The sequence below is a fragment of the Xyrauchen texanus genome, chromosome 21, assembly GCF_025860055.1.
Source record: "Xyrauchen texanus isolate HMW12.3.18 chromosome 21, RBS_HiC_50CHRs, whole genome shotgun sequence".
NCBI classification, from domain to species: Eukaryota; Metazoa; Chordata; class Actinopteri; order Cypriniformes; family Catostomidae; genus Xyrauchen; species Xyrauchen texanus.
This window is the reverse complement of record NC_068296.1, coordinates 31,134,631-31,148,391: the sequence shown is the minus strand read 5'-3', so window position 1 is coordinate 31,148,391 and position 13,761 is coordinate 31,134,631. Positions and strand designations below refer to the sequence as shown.

The window sequence follows — 13,761 nt, the reverse complement described above, 5'->3', positions numbered from 1 at the left end:
TTTAGCTAGCTCCGGGCTGTCACTGACATTGACAGATCTGAACCATCGCCCTATCACATCGCTATCACAGAGTAATAATACAAACAAGCAGTCGGCAGTCTACACTTTATTTCAAAGATGTGTCGTGTGTATGTTACGCGGTTTGGTGACAATAAAAGAGCGGTAATCTTTGACAGTATGACAAAGCCAGAGCACAGTAACATCACTCTCTCTTGATGCCAGTCGAAACAAAGTCAGAACACCTTAACTCAACTTCAGCGTGCCAGAACAAAGGCTAAGAGCCGTAACAAGTGTTACGGCGTTCTGCTATGGTTTCTCGTATGGTTTTGGATGTTACGGTTGTCATAGCCCTTTAATTTCTCGTTAAAACAATCAAATTGACTCACGATATGTATTCACATGATAAAGGAGGTCTTGAATACCCCAAAAATGACATTAACTCATTTTTGACCAAACATGATGTTACGGCGTTTTGCCTTTGTAGGGCAGAATACTTTATCTCATTTCCAAGTCACTAACAGATTTAAAAACAGTTCTCTTGTGTTTATACTTAAAATGAAAAGTTGAGACCTTTATTTGGTGGGTCACTAAAGTGGACACTGACTGATAAGTAAAACTATATTTTTACATTTTCTGAATATAATTTAAGCGTTCTTCTAACCATGTGCTTAAAAATGTGTTTAACTGTCTGGAAAAGGACCTGTTAGAAATTGTCAATGCGTCACTCCTTTCAGGCACGTTTCCTCAACATTGAACAACTACAGACAAAGTTCAAGTCTTCCTTTCATAGCCAAAATCATTGAAAATGTTGTTTTCAATCAGCTGAACAATTTTTAATCTCGAATGGCTGCTTGAACAATTTCCAGTCTGGTTTCCAGCCATAAAGATCCTTCATGATATTCGGCTAAATACTGATTCAGGCAAAATATCAGTGCAGGTATTACTAGAGCTCAGTGCTGCCTTAGACTGTGTTGACCACAACATTCTCTTAGACAGACTAGAAAACTGGGTAGGGCTCTCTGGGACGATCCTCAGCTGGTTCAGGTCATATCTAGAAGGGAGGGGTTACTATGTGAAAATAGGCAACTATGAATCTGAGTGAACATCCATGAAGTGTGGAATCCCACAAAGCTCAATTCTTGCACCACTCCTGTTCAACCTGTATATGCTCCCACTAGGCCTAATTATGAAAAAGTACCAAATTGTGTACCACAGATTTGCAGACGACACCCAGATGTATCTAGTCCTATTGCCAAATGACTACATCCCCATAAACTCACTGCATTGAAGAAATGAACAATTGGATGTGCCAAAGCTTCCTTCAGTTAAACATCGACGAGACAGAGGTCATTGTATTTGGCAACAAAAGGAAAATTCCCAATGTGATCACATATCTTGACTCCAAGGGTGTAAAGGCATAAAATCAATTAAGGAATCTTGGTGTAGTTTTGGAGTCAGACCTTAGTTTCAGTAATCACATCAAAGCAATAAATAAATCAGCCTACTATTATCTAAAAACAAATATAGCGAGAATGAGATGTTTTGTATCCAGGCAAGAAATTTGTTCATGCAATCATCACCAGTTGGGTGGTCTACTGCAATGGACTCCTCACCGGCCTTACCAAAAAGACCATTAGACACCCGCAGTTCATTCAGAATGCCGCTGCCAGGATTCTCACCCGAACCAAAAGATCTGAGCATATTCCTCCAGTCCTCAAGTCTTTACACTGGCTTCCAGATACATTTAGAATGTGTTTTAAAGTACTTTTACTCATTTATAAATCGCTCAATTGCAAAGGCACTAAATGAAAATAAATTCAGATATGCCTGTTGAATATAAACAGACCTCTCAAATCATTAGAATCAAGTCCGTTAGACATACAGATGGTTCACTCAAAACAAGGTGAGACAGTGTTTGGCTATTATGCCACCCGCAGCTGGAACCAGCTTCCAGAAGAGTTTGAGTGTGCTCCAACAATAGCTACATTCAAATCCAGACTGAAAACACATCTGTTTAACTGTGCATTTATTCACTTAGCATTGTGTTGAACTTACTGATTGTACTACATCATTTTATTTCTGTATTCTTTTTATTTTTATTTTATCTTGCATAAATTTGATTATGATTTTGGAGGATGAGGGCATGTCACGCAATCTATCCCTGTTGGCATTTTTATCTAGTTTTAACCAATTGATGGTAGATATAATGTCATCAACAAAAAAGATATTGCATTTTATTATTTGCAGTCAGCATTGTTTTTACCTACTGTCCACAACCTTATCACAACAGACCTGTGACCCATTTGTGAGTCGCAAAGTCACAACCTACTAGTTAGGCTATAAATAGTAGGGTTGATTTTGCCGTTTGAAGATATACCTAACATATAGCCTGTGTCATGCCATCCATTGTACTGAATGTAACAATAGGAGTTACATAAGTTCCACTATTAGCTAGTGATATGTTAGGAGGACAGCCCTCTTCCCTTTGATCTCCCAGGCTGGGTAAACATCTCTCTGTAAGGCCGTGAGAGAAGTGTGTGCGTGCGTGCGTGCATGCGTGCGCGCGTGTGTTGGGGTCTCAGGCAGGAGTTTCCAGTCTTTTCTGAATTCCATGTGTACAGGTGAGATCTGATTGGCTGTGAATGTTCTGAATTATCAACGGTTTGTTCAGTGGGAGGCCTGCTGCATTTCAATGCATTGACAGCGTTTCTCAATACAGACAATAGTTTAGACCTGGTGTAGCTTTGTATGTCCAGTGCTAGATCTATCCATGTTGACCCAGTGGACAGTTTTACCTGTTAAGATGAAATGCTCTCCTGTAGTCATAATTCAAGCCTTTTAAAATGCAGGAATTCAGGTCGGCAGATTTTCCAATCCACAATCTGAAAAATAACATCATCTTATCGGGTTGGTATGTGCACGTTTTTTGTGAGTAGAGAAATGGCAGTACTGTCCGATTGTCCATGTTTGATTTGTGCTTTCAGAAGATCTGTTGTATTGCCATGGGTCATCTATCAATGTTATGTCACTGATCTCATTGCTTTGATGTCTCTCTCACTATCTCGTCCTCTATCACTTCTGTTTCTCTATGCTCCGCTCTCACCATTTCATCTGTACAGAAGGTTGCTCTGTCCTGTTCCTGGACATCTGCTTATGTAATTTGCCTATGTAACCTATGAATCTTTCTTTGTTCTTTAGCTGTAAGCTACTTTCCATCATTCCGGCATCATGTTGGCAAATTGTGTACTATTCTGCTATATTAAATAGTCTGTATAGATTAGTTACATCCTGTTTGCTTAAATGTTTCTAATAGTGTTTGTGTAGCCATTTGGGTTCCTGAAGACAAAATTCAAGAGGGAAATGTGTGATGTTTGCCATCTTCTGTTTAAAAAATTGGTAGTTCTGGCCCCTGTGGCAAACTTGTTGCAAATGTGCCACTCGTTATTTTCACATGCAAATAAGCTTTTGCGGCAAATTCTTCAATGTTGCCACAGGTTTGCCACAGACGTGTTTGCCAGTAGTGGCAAATTGTACACTGTTACCAAAGGCTTGCTGCAGGTTCACCACTGGCAGTGAATGCAAACTTCTGGCTGTAATCTGTGGCAAATCACAAGTTCATTTGCATGTGAAAAAAAAACAACATTTGTCAGAATTTTAGGTTTGTGTAAGGGTGCGTATCTCTCGGTATGAAAAAGCTTGCTCGTTAAAGGTATTCAACTTTGTGGCATAATGTGGACAACCAAAAACCAAAGAAATCTTATCCCACAGTGAGGCACTTACAATGCTATTTTTTGAAGGGTTTAAAGGAAGAAATGTGAAGCTTATCATTTTTGAAAGCACAGAAATTCATTCTTCTGATAAAACTAATTTATTAATTGAGCTGTAAAGTTGTTTGAATAGTCATTTTAGGGTTTACAGTGTTACATTGTCATGGCAACAAATTTTGTAAACTGGATATAACTTTACACAGACAAGGTTAGTTGTCAATTTTATCACACTTTTCATGTTTACACACATTTATGTGTGGCTATACTTTTGAAACCATGAGTATTTGTATGTTTACTGATTTCCCCCATTCACTTCCATTGTAAATGCCTCACTGTAACTGCAATGTTTTGCTTCTGTTTTTTTTTTATCTGTGAACCAGGAACAAGTCAATATAAATTTCTGTGGTAATCAGCACTGTCACAAATGCTGTCGATTGAGCTTAACTTGCCTTTGAATACAGGACATAGGCATCCCGTATGAGACGTCGTAATTTTGGCCAAAATACAGGACGATCTGGTTACATGATCTGCTACAGGACAGGTGGCAAATCTGTTCTTTGCCATACAATGAAAGTTAGTCATGCTCTGAAATGACAAAAAGCACCATAAATCTAGTCCATGCAACTCGTGCGATATATTCCAAAACAGCCATGCGATGAACAGTACTATTAGCAAAAAAAAACACATTTTGTATACATGCAAATATATGCCATAATGCAACTGGTTTAATGTCCATGCTGATTGGTCATGAGGACAAGATAATTTAATGTAAATTATGTTAAACCTGGCACGACGCACTTGCACTCTATGCCAAAACCTTTTATGGTGATTTTTTTTTTTTTCTTCTCATTTTTGGAGCTTGACCGCCTCTGACACCCATTTTAAATTATATAATGTTAAATAGTATAAAGGACAAAATCATTTTCTTCTGAAAATGACTTCTAAAAAGAATTTCTTAGTAACTGTCCTATTAGTTTCATTTTCAGATTTCTCTTTAATTTCCTTTTAAACGTTCTTCCTGCCTAGCTGCTTTAGTAAACAGATCATGCTGTATAATGTGATGTAGCACAGACAGGCATGGTTTAATGGTTTCATTTGTAATTTTGTGCAGACGCTGCAAGAAAGAGTTTGTGAGTTCCAGGCACGCTTGCACAGCGAAGACGCAGCTAAAAGACTCCTAGTACAACGCCTGCAGACACACGACCACCATAACCAAGAACATCCATCCATTAGCTTAGAACCTCAAGAGCAGTCCAGACTGCAGGACTTCAACCAAGCTGTGTCCCCTACAGGTGACCGAGAAAAAACTATTTCAAGATTCTGAAATATAAAGTTTGAAATGTATTTGTTGTATAAACCTAAGGCCCGACCCATAAGTATGTGAACGCAAACGTTTCTAGTTATGCAGGCTGTTGATGCAATATGAAACGTTTCAAAATGCAAATATGCATTGCATTTTCAACGTTGGTGCCAGGAGGTGCTGTAGCAGATATGTGTTAAGTTTCTTTTTATACAGTTAGTTTTCTAGTATAGGTTAACTACTGTCTAGGTCAACTCTTTTGCAGAATCTTGTTGAGCAAGTTAGTTAAAGGTATTTACACTGTTGACTTTTTTAGAGCTAGCTACTTGAATAGCAACACATTTGGGTTAATTTCACAGACATTTTGAAGGTAACTTTATCGCCCCCTGGTGTACAAAAATGTGTTACTGCCACAGTAACACAAGAGTTCATGTTACATTTCTACAACAGGACTGCACACTTACAATGTGTTCACCAAGCATTCAAATGTGCGTTTGCGTACTTGCATAGAGTATTTTTCTGGCCTTATCTCTTGTGGTCTGAAAATTAGAAAATGTTGCCTGTGTGTATGTATAGGTGTGAGGGGCTCTAGAGCTTTGACACAAAGGACTGTGGATTCTCCAAGCGCTGTACAAGTGAAGGTTCACTCACAGGAACAACTGCAAAAAGACGAGGGGGAAGAACTCACTCTCATTATAGGGCTACGCACACAGGTATGTTACACACCTGCTCAAATCTTTCAGCCAGATCATTTACTTTCATTGCTGGCCATGAATTATGACCTTTTGTTTATTGATATTCATTGTTTTTGTCCTGTTAGATAAGTTCATCAATACCTCATGAGGGTGGGTTTGTAAGACTACTCATTTTTTGTGAGTGGATTTAATCTTGGGTTGGTTTGTGGATTTTTAGGTCAAGGAGCTGGAGGAGAAACTAGTGGATCAGACGCAGGAGGTGGAGAGACTGCGCTCTGAGCTGGTGAGAGACTAAAGAAACAAGAATAGAGAGGAATTAACAGGAACAGGGAGAGTTGTTACAGTTGGTGCCATTGTGTAAATCACCTGATCTTGGTGGGCTAAAAACAGACTTTCTAAAAACGTATTTCAAGAGTTTTAAAGAAGAACTCTTCCAGCAGGTTGATGCTGACCTGGTTTAGTTTTGTGATTGAAGGAAGTGCTGAACTAATTTTGTTGATAGGAGAGGAATGTAATCCTTCAGCTCTGTAAGATTTACAACAGGCACACATCTCAAATTTGAGACGTGTGGGATTACTTTGGGGGCAAACTTGTCCCCAGAGGACCGCTAAATAAGACAAAACCTCCCTTTGGAGACATCTGGGGATGTCCTCATTTGGAAAAACTATTCATACATTTTGGGAAGTTTTTTTTTTTTTTTTTTTTATATATATCTAAAAATGCAAAAGATTTTCTTTTATGTATTGGGTTATGGCTAGTCATAATAATTACCTTTAAATGAAAACAATAGAAGTCTATATTATGTCTTTATCTGAATAACTGTGTGTGTGTGTGTGTGTGTGTGTGTGTGTGTGTGTGTGTAGGGGGCGACAGATCTGGAGAAACAGCTCGAGGTGCTGGAGAGTGAAAACCAGCGGCTCAAACAGGAGCTGAGGGCCATTCACACCCAGCAGCCCCAGAACACCTGCTCGACTGCCCATTGCTCACACAGCCGGGTATATTCTGAAACCAGAAACACACTCACATTTATACACTATTACACAGAGAAAACTCCCATATGGCCGGATAATTGAACACACAAAGCATTGTGCTTTTATCAGTCATTTGATATACTGTGTGTATGTATGTATGTGTACACACACACACATATATTACACACACACACAGTATAAGTACTGTGCAAATTTCTTATGTACACAAGATGTTTCACAACAACATTTGTCTTAGGATGTTTATTTATATCTTCATCTTCAGTGTGTCAATAGGAATTATACATTTTAGACTCCCAAACATTTATTTTGCAAACAGAATCAAAGAATAGGGAGCCCTTCAACAGACGGCAGAGCCCTCTACTGAACAGACTCAGTTTGGGTTTACATGAAGATACAGAAGCAATTAAGACAGCCTAAATAGATAGAAGAACTGTGGCAAATTCTCCAAGAATCTTGGAACAGGAGGCCTGGGTAGCGCAGCATGTATTGACGCTACCACCCCTGGAGTCACGAAGTTCGAATCCAGGGTGTGCTGAGTGACTCCAGTCAGGTCTCCTAAGCAACCAAATTGTACCAGTTACTAGGGAGGTTAGAGCCACATGGGTCAACCTCCTTGTGGTCACTATAATGTGGTTCTCGATCTCTGATTGAGGTGAGTCACTACGCCACCACAAGGATTTAGAGCCCATAGGTAGTTGGGCATTCCAAATTGGATAGAAAAGGGGAGGAACATCTTATCTGCCAACAACCAAGTAAAACTGTGTCCAGGTGTACCTAGAAAAATTGGTGATGTTTTGAAGGCAAAGGTGGGCACACCAAATATTGATTTAGCTTTTTTTTTACTTTCGGCATGTTAAAGAGATGATTCGGGTGTCTGGATCACAGTAGACAGTGATGCTTTACAGTCCTGGCAGAGTGTTCTGCTACATTCTCTATATATTGCTTAAAAAACCAGCTAAACCAGCACAGGCAGTGTGTGCAAATAGATGGTGGAATTTGTTCTTAGTGAATTCCCAACACCTCCTTAGTCAGCTGTTCATTGTCCATATTTATGTAATCATCCATCCATTTATGTCTCTCTTAGGATGTGGAGACTCTGCGTGGTGAGCTGTGTCATAAGGAGGAGGAGTGCCGCGAGCAGGAACAGCGACTGGCTGCACTGGAGCTGCAGGTGCAGGAGAGGACAGGTGTGATGGTACAGCTGCAGCAGCAGATAGAGGAGGCTGCACAGTGCAGACAGGATCTGCAGCAGCAGCTGGAGGAGGTCTCACAGAACAGGAGTCAGAGTGAGGAGCAGCTGGCCTCACGACTTCATGATGCTGAGGAGGCGCTGTCTCGCCATGCTGCACTGCCTCCACAGGTCAAGGTGAGAACTGCAGATTTAGAGCATACAGAGATATTTTACCTAGGGCTGGCAGTAGATTAAAACGATTAATCGCAACTAGTCTCAGTTTTTATTTTGAAGTTGGTGTGATTAACCTCTAAATTTGAATTTGATAATATTTGTTTCTTAATATTTGTGACCTATTCTGTCAACTTTTCACTAAAGTAAAAAGGAACAAAATAAAGTTGATTATATCAGACAACATTTAAATTATCTCTCAATGGTTTGGAGTAGAAATAAATAAATGATATTGTTAGAAAGCTGAAACAATTTAGAATGGAGTACAGAAACACAAAATGTCTTTGTGGGTCAAAATGACTCAAAATAATGCAGGTAATATCATTTTTTTAATTATTGTGCATTCAGTTTTAATGCCTTTTTTTAGTTTCTCTAAAAAGGCAATACGAATTACAATATGATATGTCTGTCTTTGATTAAATTATAAATTATTTCCACCTTACAAAGACTGAACATTTGCTTATTTTTTCTTAAATTCTCCTTTAGATCAAAAGGCCTAATTTTGGCTTTTAATGTGGCTTTAGCCCATCATTAACTGTTAAACAAGAGCTGGGGTTGCAGGATTGTTGTTAGTTGAGCACAGACACCTCTGCTGGCCCTCCGTTCCGATTGTGTCCGTTCTTTGTCAGACAGAACAGAATGAAACAGAATAAATTTAAAGTGGATACATGTGTTAACTGATTTAAAAATGAAATGCTTTATATTTCAAGTTAAAAGGAATTCTTCATCTAAAAATGTAGTTTATAAAAATACAAGTTTTCTCTCCTGCATGACTTTCTTTCTTAGGCAGAACACAAAAGAAGACCCGTGTTCATGTGAGAACTTGTGTTGCTTTCAGGGCTCAAACAAGTTCACATGTGAGCCACTGTGAAAAAGATTCTCTCATAACGCTCATGTATGTGTAACATACATCAATGAGCATGTTTACATGCACTTAAGAGAACTGTTTATTCCAGAGTTTTTGCAGAAAGTGGAATTCTGAAATGTCATGTAAACGTGAACGGCATTTTCCTTACGTAATTAAGGGATTAAGAGAAGCGGTTGAACACACATGGGGTAAACACATAAGTGGCATTCTGAAACGTCATGTAAACGAGAACGCCATTTTCCTTGCGTCGCATAAGAGATTAAAAGAAAGTGGTTGAACACCTAGGTTTATCCTCAAGAACGTGGCTTAATGTGGCAATATAAACACAGCGTTCTGATGGGTGTTTGGAGAGTGCACATGTGTGTGAACACACCGAATAACAAACGTCATAGGATGGAGCCCAATTCAACACAGCAAAAATAATTAAACCTTTCTGGTAGTACAGTGGGAAAAGCACAAATAATATAAACTGTACTCATTTATACACGACAATGTAAAATATCGACTGGGGGAATCCCAGATTTTTACGTTAGAGGAAAACCCCACTATTGCAGTGCAATTCCCCTGCAGTTTGCGATGGAAAATTAAGGAAACAAACAAAGCAACAACTCTGGAATATCTGGAAATAAAGCTAAGCAATTTGTCTCCATTTCTCACTCTCCCTGCAGTATGTGACCAAGACAGTTGAGGTGGAGTCGGCTCAGTGTAAGCAGGCTTTAATGGAGGCTCAGGCCCGTAACCAGGAACTTCAGGAGCAGTTGGGTGTGCAGAGGCAGCTCCTTAGAGAGTTAGAACAGCAGCTCAATGAGTCCCAGAGGACCAGCAGCCAGTTACGCCAGCAGGTATCAGCACACGTCCTTGGTGATAAATATTTAGTCTTAAGGTCATGCTTTCCTGAGATAACTAGTGGTAACACTTCTCAGGGTTGTACTGAGATCTGGCCCCTGTTTGTGGAAAGTGTGGTAGGCTGTTTATATTTGTTTAGATGACGCTAATGTCCTTTAGCTCCCAAGAGGTTTGACCTCATTGTCAAATGTCATTGTGGAAGAGCAGGTTAACAGCTCTCTCTTCACTTGCATTGCAGCAAAGAACGGATCACAGCCGTCTCTACGGTCTGCTCTCCAAGGCGGTGGGTGGGGGTAACATAGAAGTCACCCCCAGGCTCTCCAAGGTCAGCCAGTTTACTCTGCAGCTGACAGGGGTCAGAGGTCAAAAATGTCTTGGGGGATCAGATTACAGGGCTTATTAAAGAATCTCATTTACTTTAATGTTTGGCACATCCCATTTTAAGTTCTGGTCAGAAGTTGTATGTAGATTTATTTCAGTGGTTCGTGCTTGCTAATGCTCATTTTTGACCTTTGAAATCCTGAAACTTTGCAGAGTTACTAGCTCACTAATCCCAAGGGTCATTGCTTTTAATTGCCATGGTGTGACCCAGTAATCCAGTGTTTTCCAATTAAATTTTATGTTGTTTCTTTTTTTTTTTTTTTTTTTAACCTTAAGTATCACCAGAGCACCATCAGTAGGGCTCAAGTACCACTTTATCAACACAACACCAAAAATGTAACCAAAGGCTAAATATTATTTAACATTATCATTAATGTTGTAATATCCCTGATGTACAAAATTAAAAGAGGAAGTTGCTGGTTATAATGTTTATTCATCAACAACAACAAAAACGAAACCAGGCCATATAAGCCATGAAACTCACAATTACAGGGGAACTTTTTAACTTTAGCACAAACAATTTTATCATTAGTTTTTCATTGTTTAGGTTATTTTGGAAGAGAGTGTAATATATGTCAGAGTTTCCACTAAGAAATTTTGGTGCCGGTCAACATGTCTGGGATTTCTAAAGTTTATTATACAAATTGGAAAAAAAATCCAGTCATCTCAGTTCAGTGTTTATTTTGCACAGTGTTTTGATACAGTAATAATATTCAGTAATAATGACACAAGTCAAATGAACAATAAATGTTTGTTCATTATAGCTGCTTTTTCATAAAAGAAAAACCCGGCATTCATGGAATAAGCCTCTAATTAAACATTCAAAACAAAAACAGAGGTCAAAGCACTTTATAGGTTAAGAAATCTTTTCACGTACCTCCTGGAACCTGCCTACATACCCCTGGTTGGGAAACACTGCCATAATCTACTGTGAAATAGTTGACATGACTCCCTTTGTGGACTATATTGTGGATTGTGGGTACCGTATTGTTTGTGACCCCATCTGCCCTTCTTGAGTGGATTCAGACCAATTTTCCCCCACCCAAGGCCCTTCCCAGGAACCAATTCATTTTGCGTTCTCCTTTCACTTAACTGAATGCATCACTGTCAGTCTAACAATTGATCAATACTGGTTGGCTGTAGACAGTATCCAAATATTGGGCTCTAAGTTTTTATTTTTTATATATTTAACAAGGCATCAGAGTTTAATTAAATTGACATTATTTAAAATATAAATAGTTAAAATTTGGTGCCTTATCAAAGGGATAGCTGGGCAGCTGTGTAAAATGTATGTTTTTACAATCAAATTAATAATTTATCCTGACAAGCAGTATGTCACTTTTTAAAAGCTTTTTACTCAATTCAGTTTCTATTAACGATTTGCTCTTGAATTGTTATAGCAAGAGTATTTTTTTCTTAGTTATGTAGAATAAATTTGGAGGTATTGCTCACAGGAAATCAGATGTTAAGACAGAAAGCAGACCCTGCTTTAGGAAAGATGTCTCTGTGTTCATATCTAATGTTATAAGTGCAAATCTGTCTTCGTGATTATTTAGTGTTGCGTTTTGAGTTTAGGTCAGCATTTGTTTATTGTAACTATTTTGTCTATGACATGCTGGGTTAACTGGTTTGTCAGTGGATAAACCTTGTTCGTCACAAATGAATGTTTTTTTATGATCTTTGCATTTACAGCACATGAACAACTAGAAACAAATGGGTCATTTCTAAAACTTGCAAGAACAATTCAAAGACATTCATTGAAATTTCCATTTATGAAATTTCCCTGCGAAAAAAATAGAGGGCATTTAAATGACCTTACAAATTGTCTGCTTATTAAGCATAATTGATGCAAGATTGTGCATGTAAATGCATTCATTTAATGTAAGTCTCTAGTGGACCACAGGGTCAGATTTGTTATGAGTCTGTACACATAGTTATTTATATCTGTGTGTTAGATCGTGGTGTATGAGGGTGAGATGGAGAGAGCTCAGGGTCATCTTGAGGCAGAGATGCAGAGTCTAGAGGAGGAGAAGAACAGAGTGATCGAAGAAGCTTTCATCAGAGCAGAGAGTGAGATGAAGGCCGTTCATGAGAACCTAGCTGGTGAGACTGCTTGTGTTTGTACAGTGTACATGTATACTGTATATATGAATGTGAATGCCTGTTTGTCTCTAATCCTGTGTGTGCGTGCGCGTGCAGGAGTGCGGATGAACCTCCTGACCCTGCAGCCAGCCCTGAGAACCCTCACCTGTGACTACAACTGCCTGAAGAGACAGGTGCAGGACTTCCCGTACATGCTGGAGAAAGCCATTTCAGAGGCAAAGCAGGAGGTGAGATGAATACAAACCAATGGAAACCCCTCCAAATACATATAGAGCCTGACCAAAGCACAAATACTAAGTGGGCTGTTGTGTATTATTGGAGATCTGTCAGGTGATTGGAGAGGTGAGCAGTGCAAACCAAGAATTGCTGAGAAAATACAAGAGAGAGATAAACCTGAGGAAGAAATGCCACAATGAACTGGTGCGCCTCAAAGGTGAGACAACACAGCATTTTTGAGGAGTGTGCAGATTCGTGAACCGACCGGATAACAAACGTCATAAGATAGAGCCCAACAACGTCAACAAAGTGGAAAGAATTCAACATTTCAGGGAGTACAGTGAGAAAAGCACATACCCATTTATACACACCAATGTAAAATATTGACTGTCCCTCACGTTTGCGTATATGCGCTTGTACATTGGGGGAATCCCAGAGTTTTACATAAGAGGAAAACCCCACTATTGCACTGCAGTTACGCTGCAGGTCGTGATGGAAAGTTAAGGAAACAAATACAGCAATTACTCTGTAATATCTAGAGATAAAGTGAAGCAACGGAGAATAAAAAAAAGCTTCCTCGAATCCCATGTTTGTTCTATACACAAGCGACGCATGGAAATTACGTTACTGTGGAGAAAACCGCTTACTGACCGAGCCGCATGTATACAGGAGTAAAGTGTATGCCGCTTATAGAGTGCATGTAAACCTTAAAGCTGCTTTCTCACAGTACGCCGCTTTCTGGTGTTCATGTAAACATAGTAATTGAAGGAGTGACCCAAGCCATACCTAGGGACCAAAATATAAATAATTGTGGTGGGCTCTTGTAACTTGGGCCAGTAAACAACCCATGTAGTAACATGCTAACAACCACTCAGAACACCTTAGCCACCACATAGCTACACCTAGACATTGAGGTGGTGAATTTTGCACAGACAAGCACCACTTAAATTTCCTTTTTGAAAATGTTTTGTAAAAGTCTGGTTTGAGTCAATACTGTAAAATTAGTCGCTACATTCTATAATACGGCTGTTTACACAACTATATTTTGTTACTTTCAATGCAATTTGTTGTTTTTCAGGCAACATTCGTGTGTTGTGCCGAGTACGCCCCAAATGCCCTGGAGAAACAGATGCTGCTGACACCAAAAACCTAGTGACCTTTGACACTGATAATGATGCTGTTCTCTACCTG

General features: G+C 39.2%; 1 protein-coding gene and 1 long non-coding RNA gene across 9 annotated transcripts in view; one reads left to right on the top strand and one right to left on the bottom strand.

Moving 5' to 3' along the window:
* The window catches only part of LOC127661424 (uncharacterized), a 359,800-nt gene that overhangs the window by 38,394 nt on the left and 307,645 nt on the right, over positions 1-13,761 (bottom strand). The gene's annotated exons all lie outside the window — the stretch shown is intronic.
* The window catches only part of LOC127661407 (kinesin-like protein KIFC3), a 57,127-nt gene that overhangs the window by 35,500 nt on the left and 7,866 nt on the right, over positions 1-13,761 (top strand). For all 8 annotated transcript variants that reach the window (XM_052152091.1, XM_052152090.1, XM_052152088.1 and 5 more), the window contains 10 exons: positions 4,879-5,059; positions 5,644-5,780; positions 5,980-6,045; positions 6,626-6,757; positions 7,839-8,120; positions 9,693-9,866; positions 12,207-12,354; positions 12,451-12,581; positions 12,676-12,787; positions 13,649-13,761. In XM_052152091.1, the coding sequence (XP_052008051.1) occupies positions 4,879-5,059; positions 5,644-5,780; positions 5,980-6,045; positions 6,626-6,757; positions 7,839-8,120; positions 9,693-9,866; positions 12,207-12,354; positions 12,451-12,581; positions 12,676-12,787; positions 13,649-13,761 (1,476 nt within the window). The remainder of the gene's footprint in view (positions 1-4,878; positions 5,060-5,643; positions 5,781-5,979; positions 6,046-6,625; positions 6,758-7,838; positions 8,121-9,692; positions 9,867-12,206; positions 12,355-12,450; positions 12,582-12,675; positions 12,788-13,648) is intronic.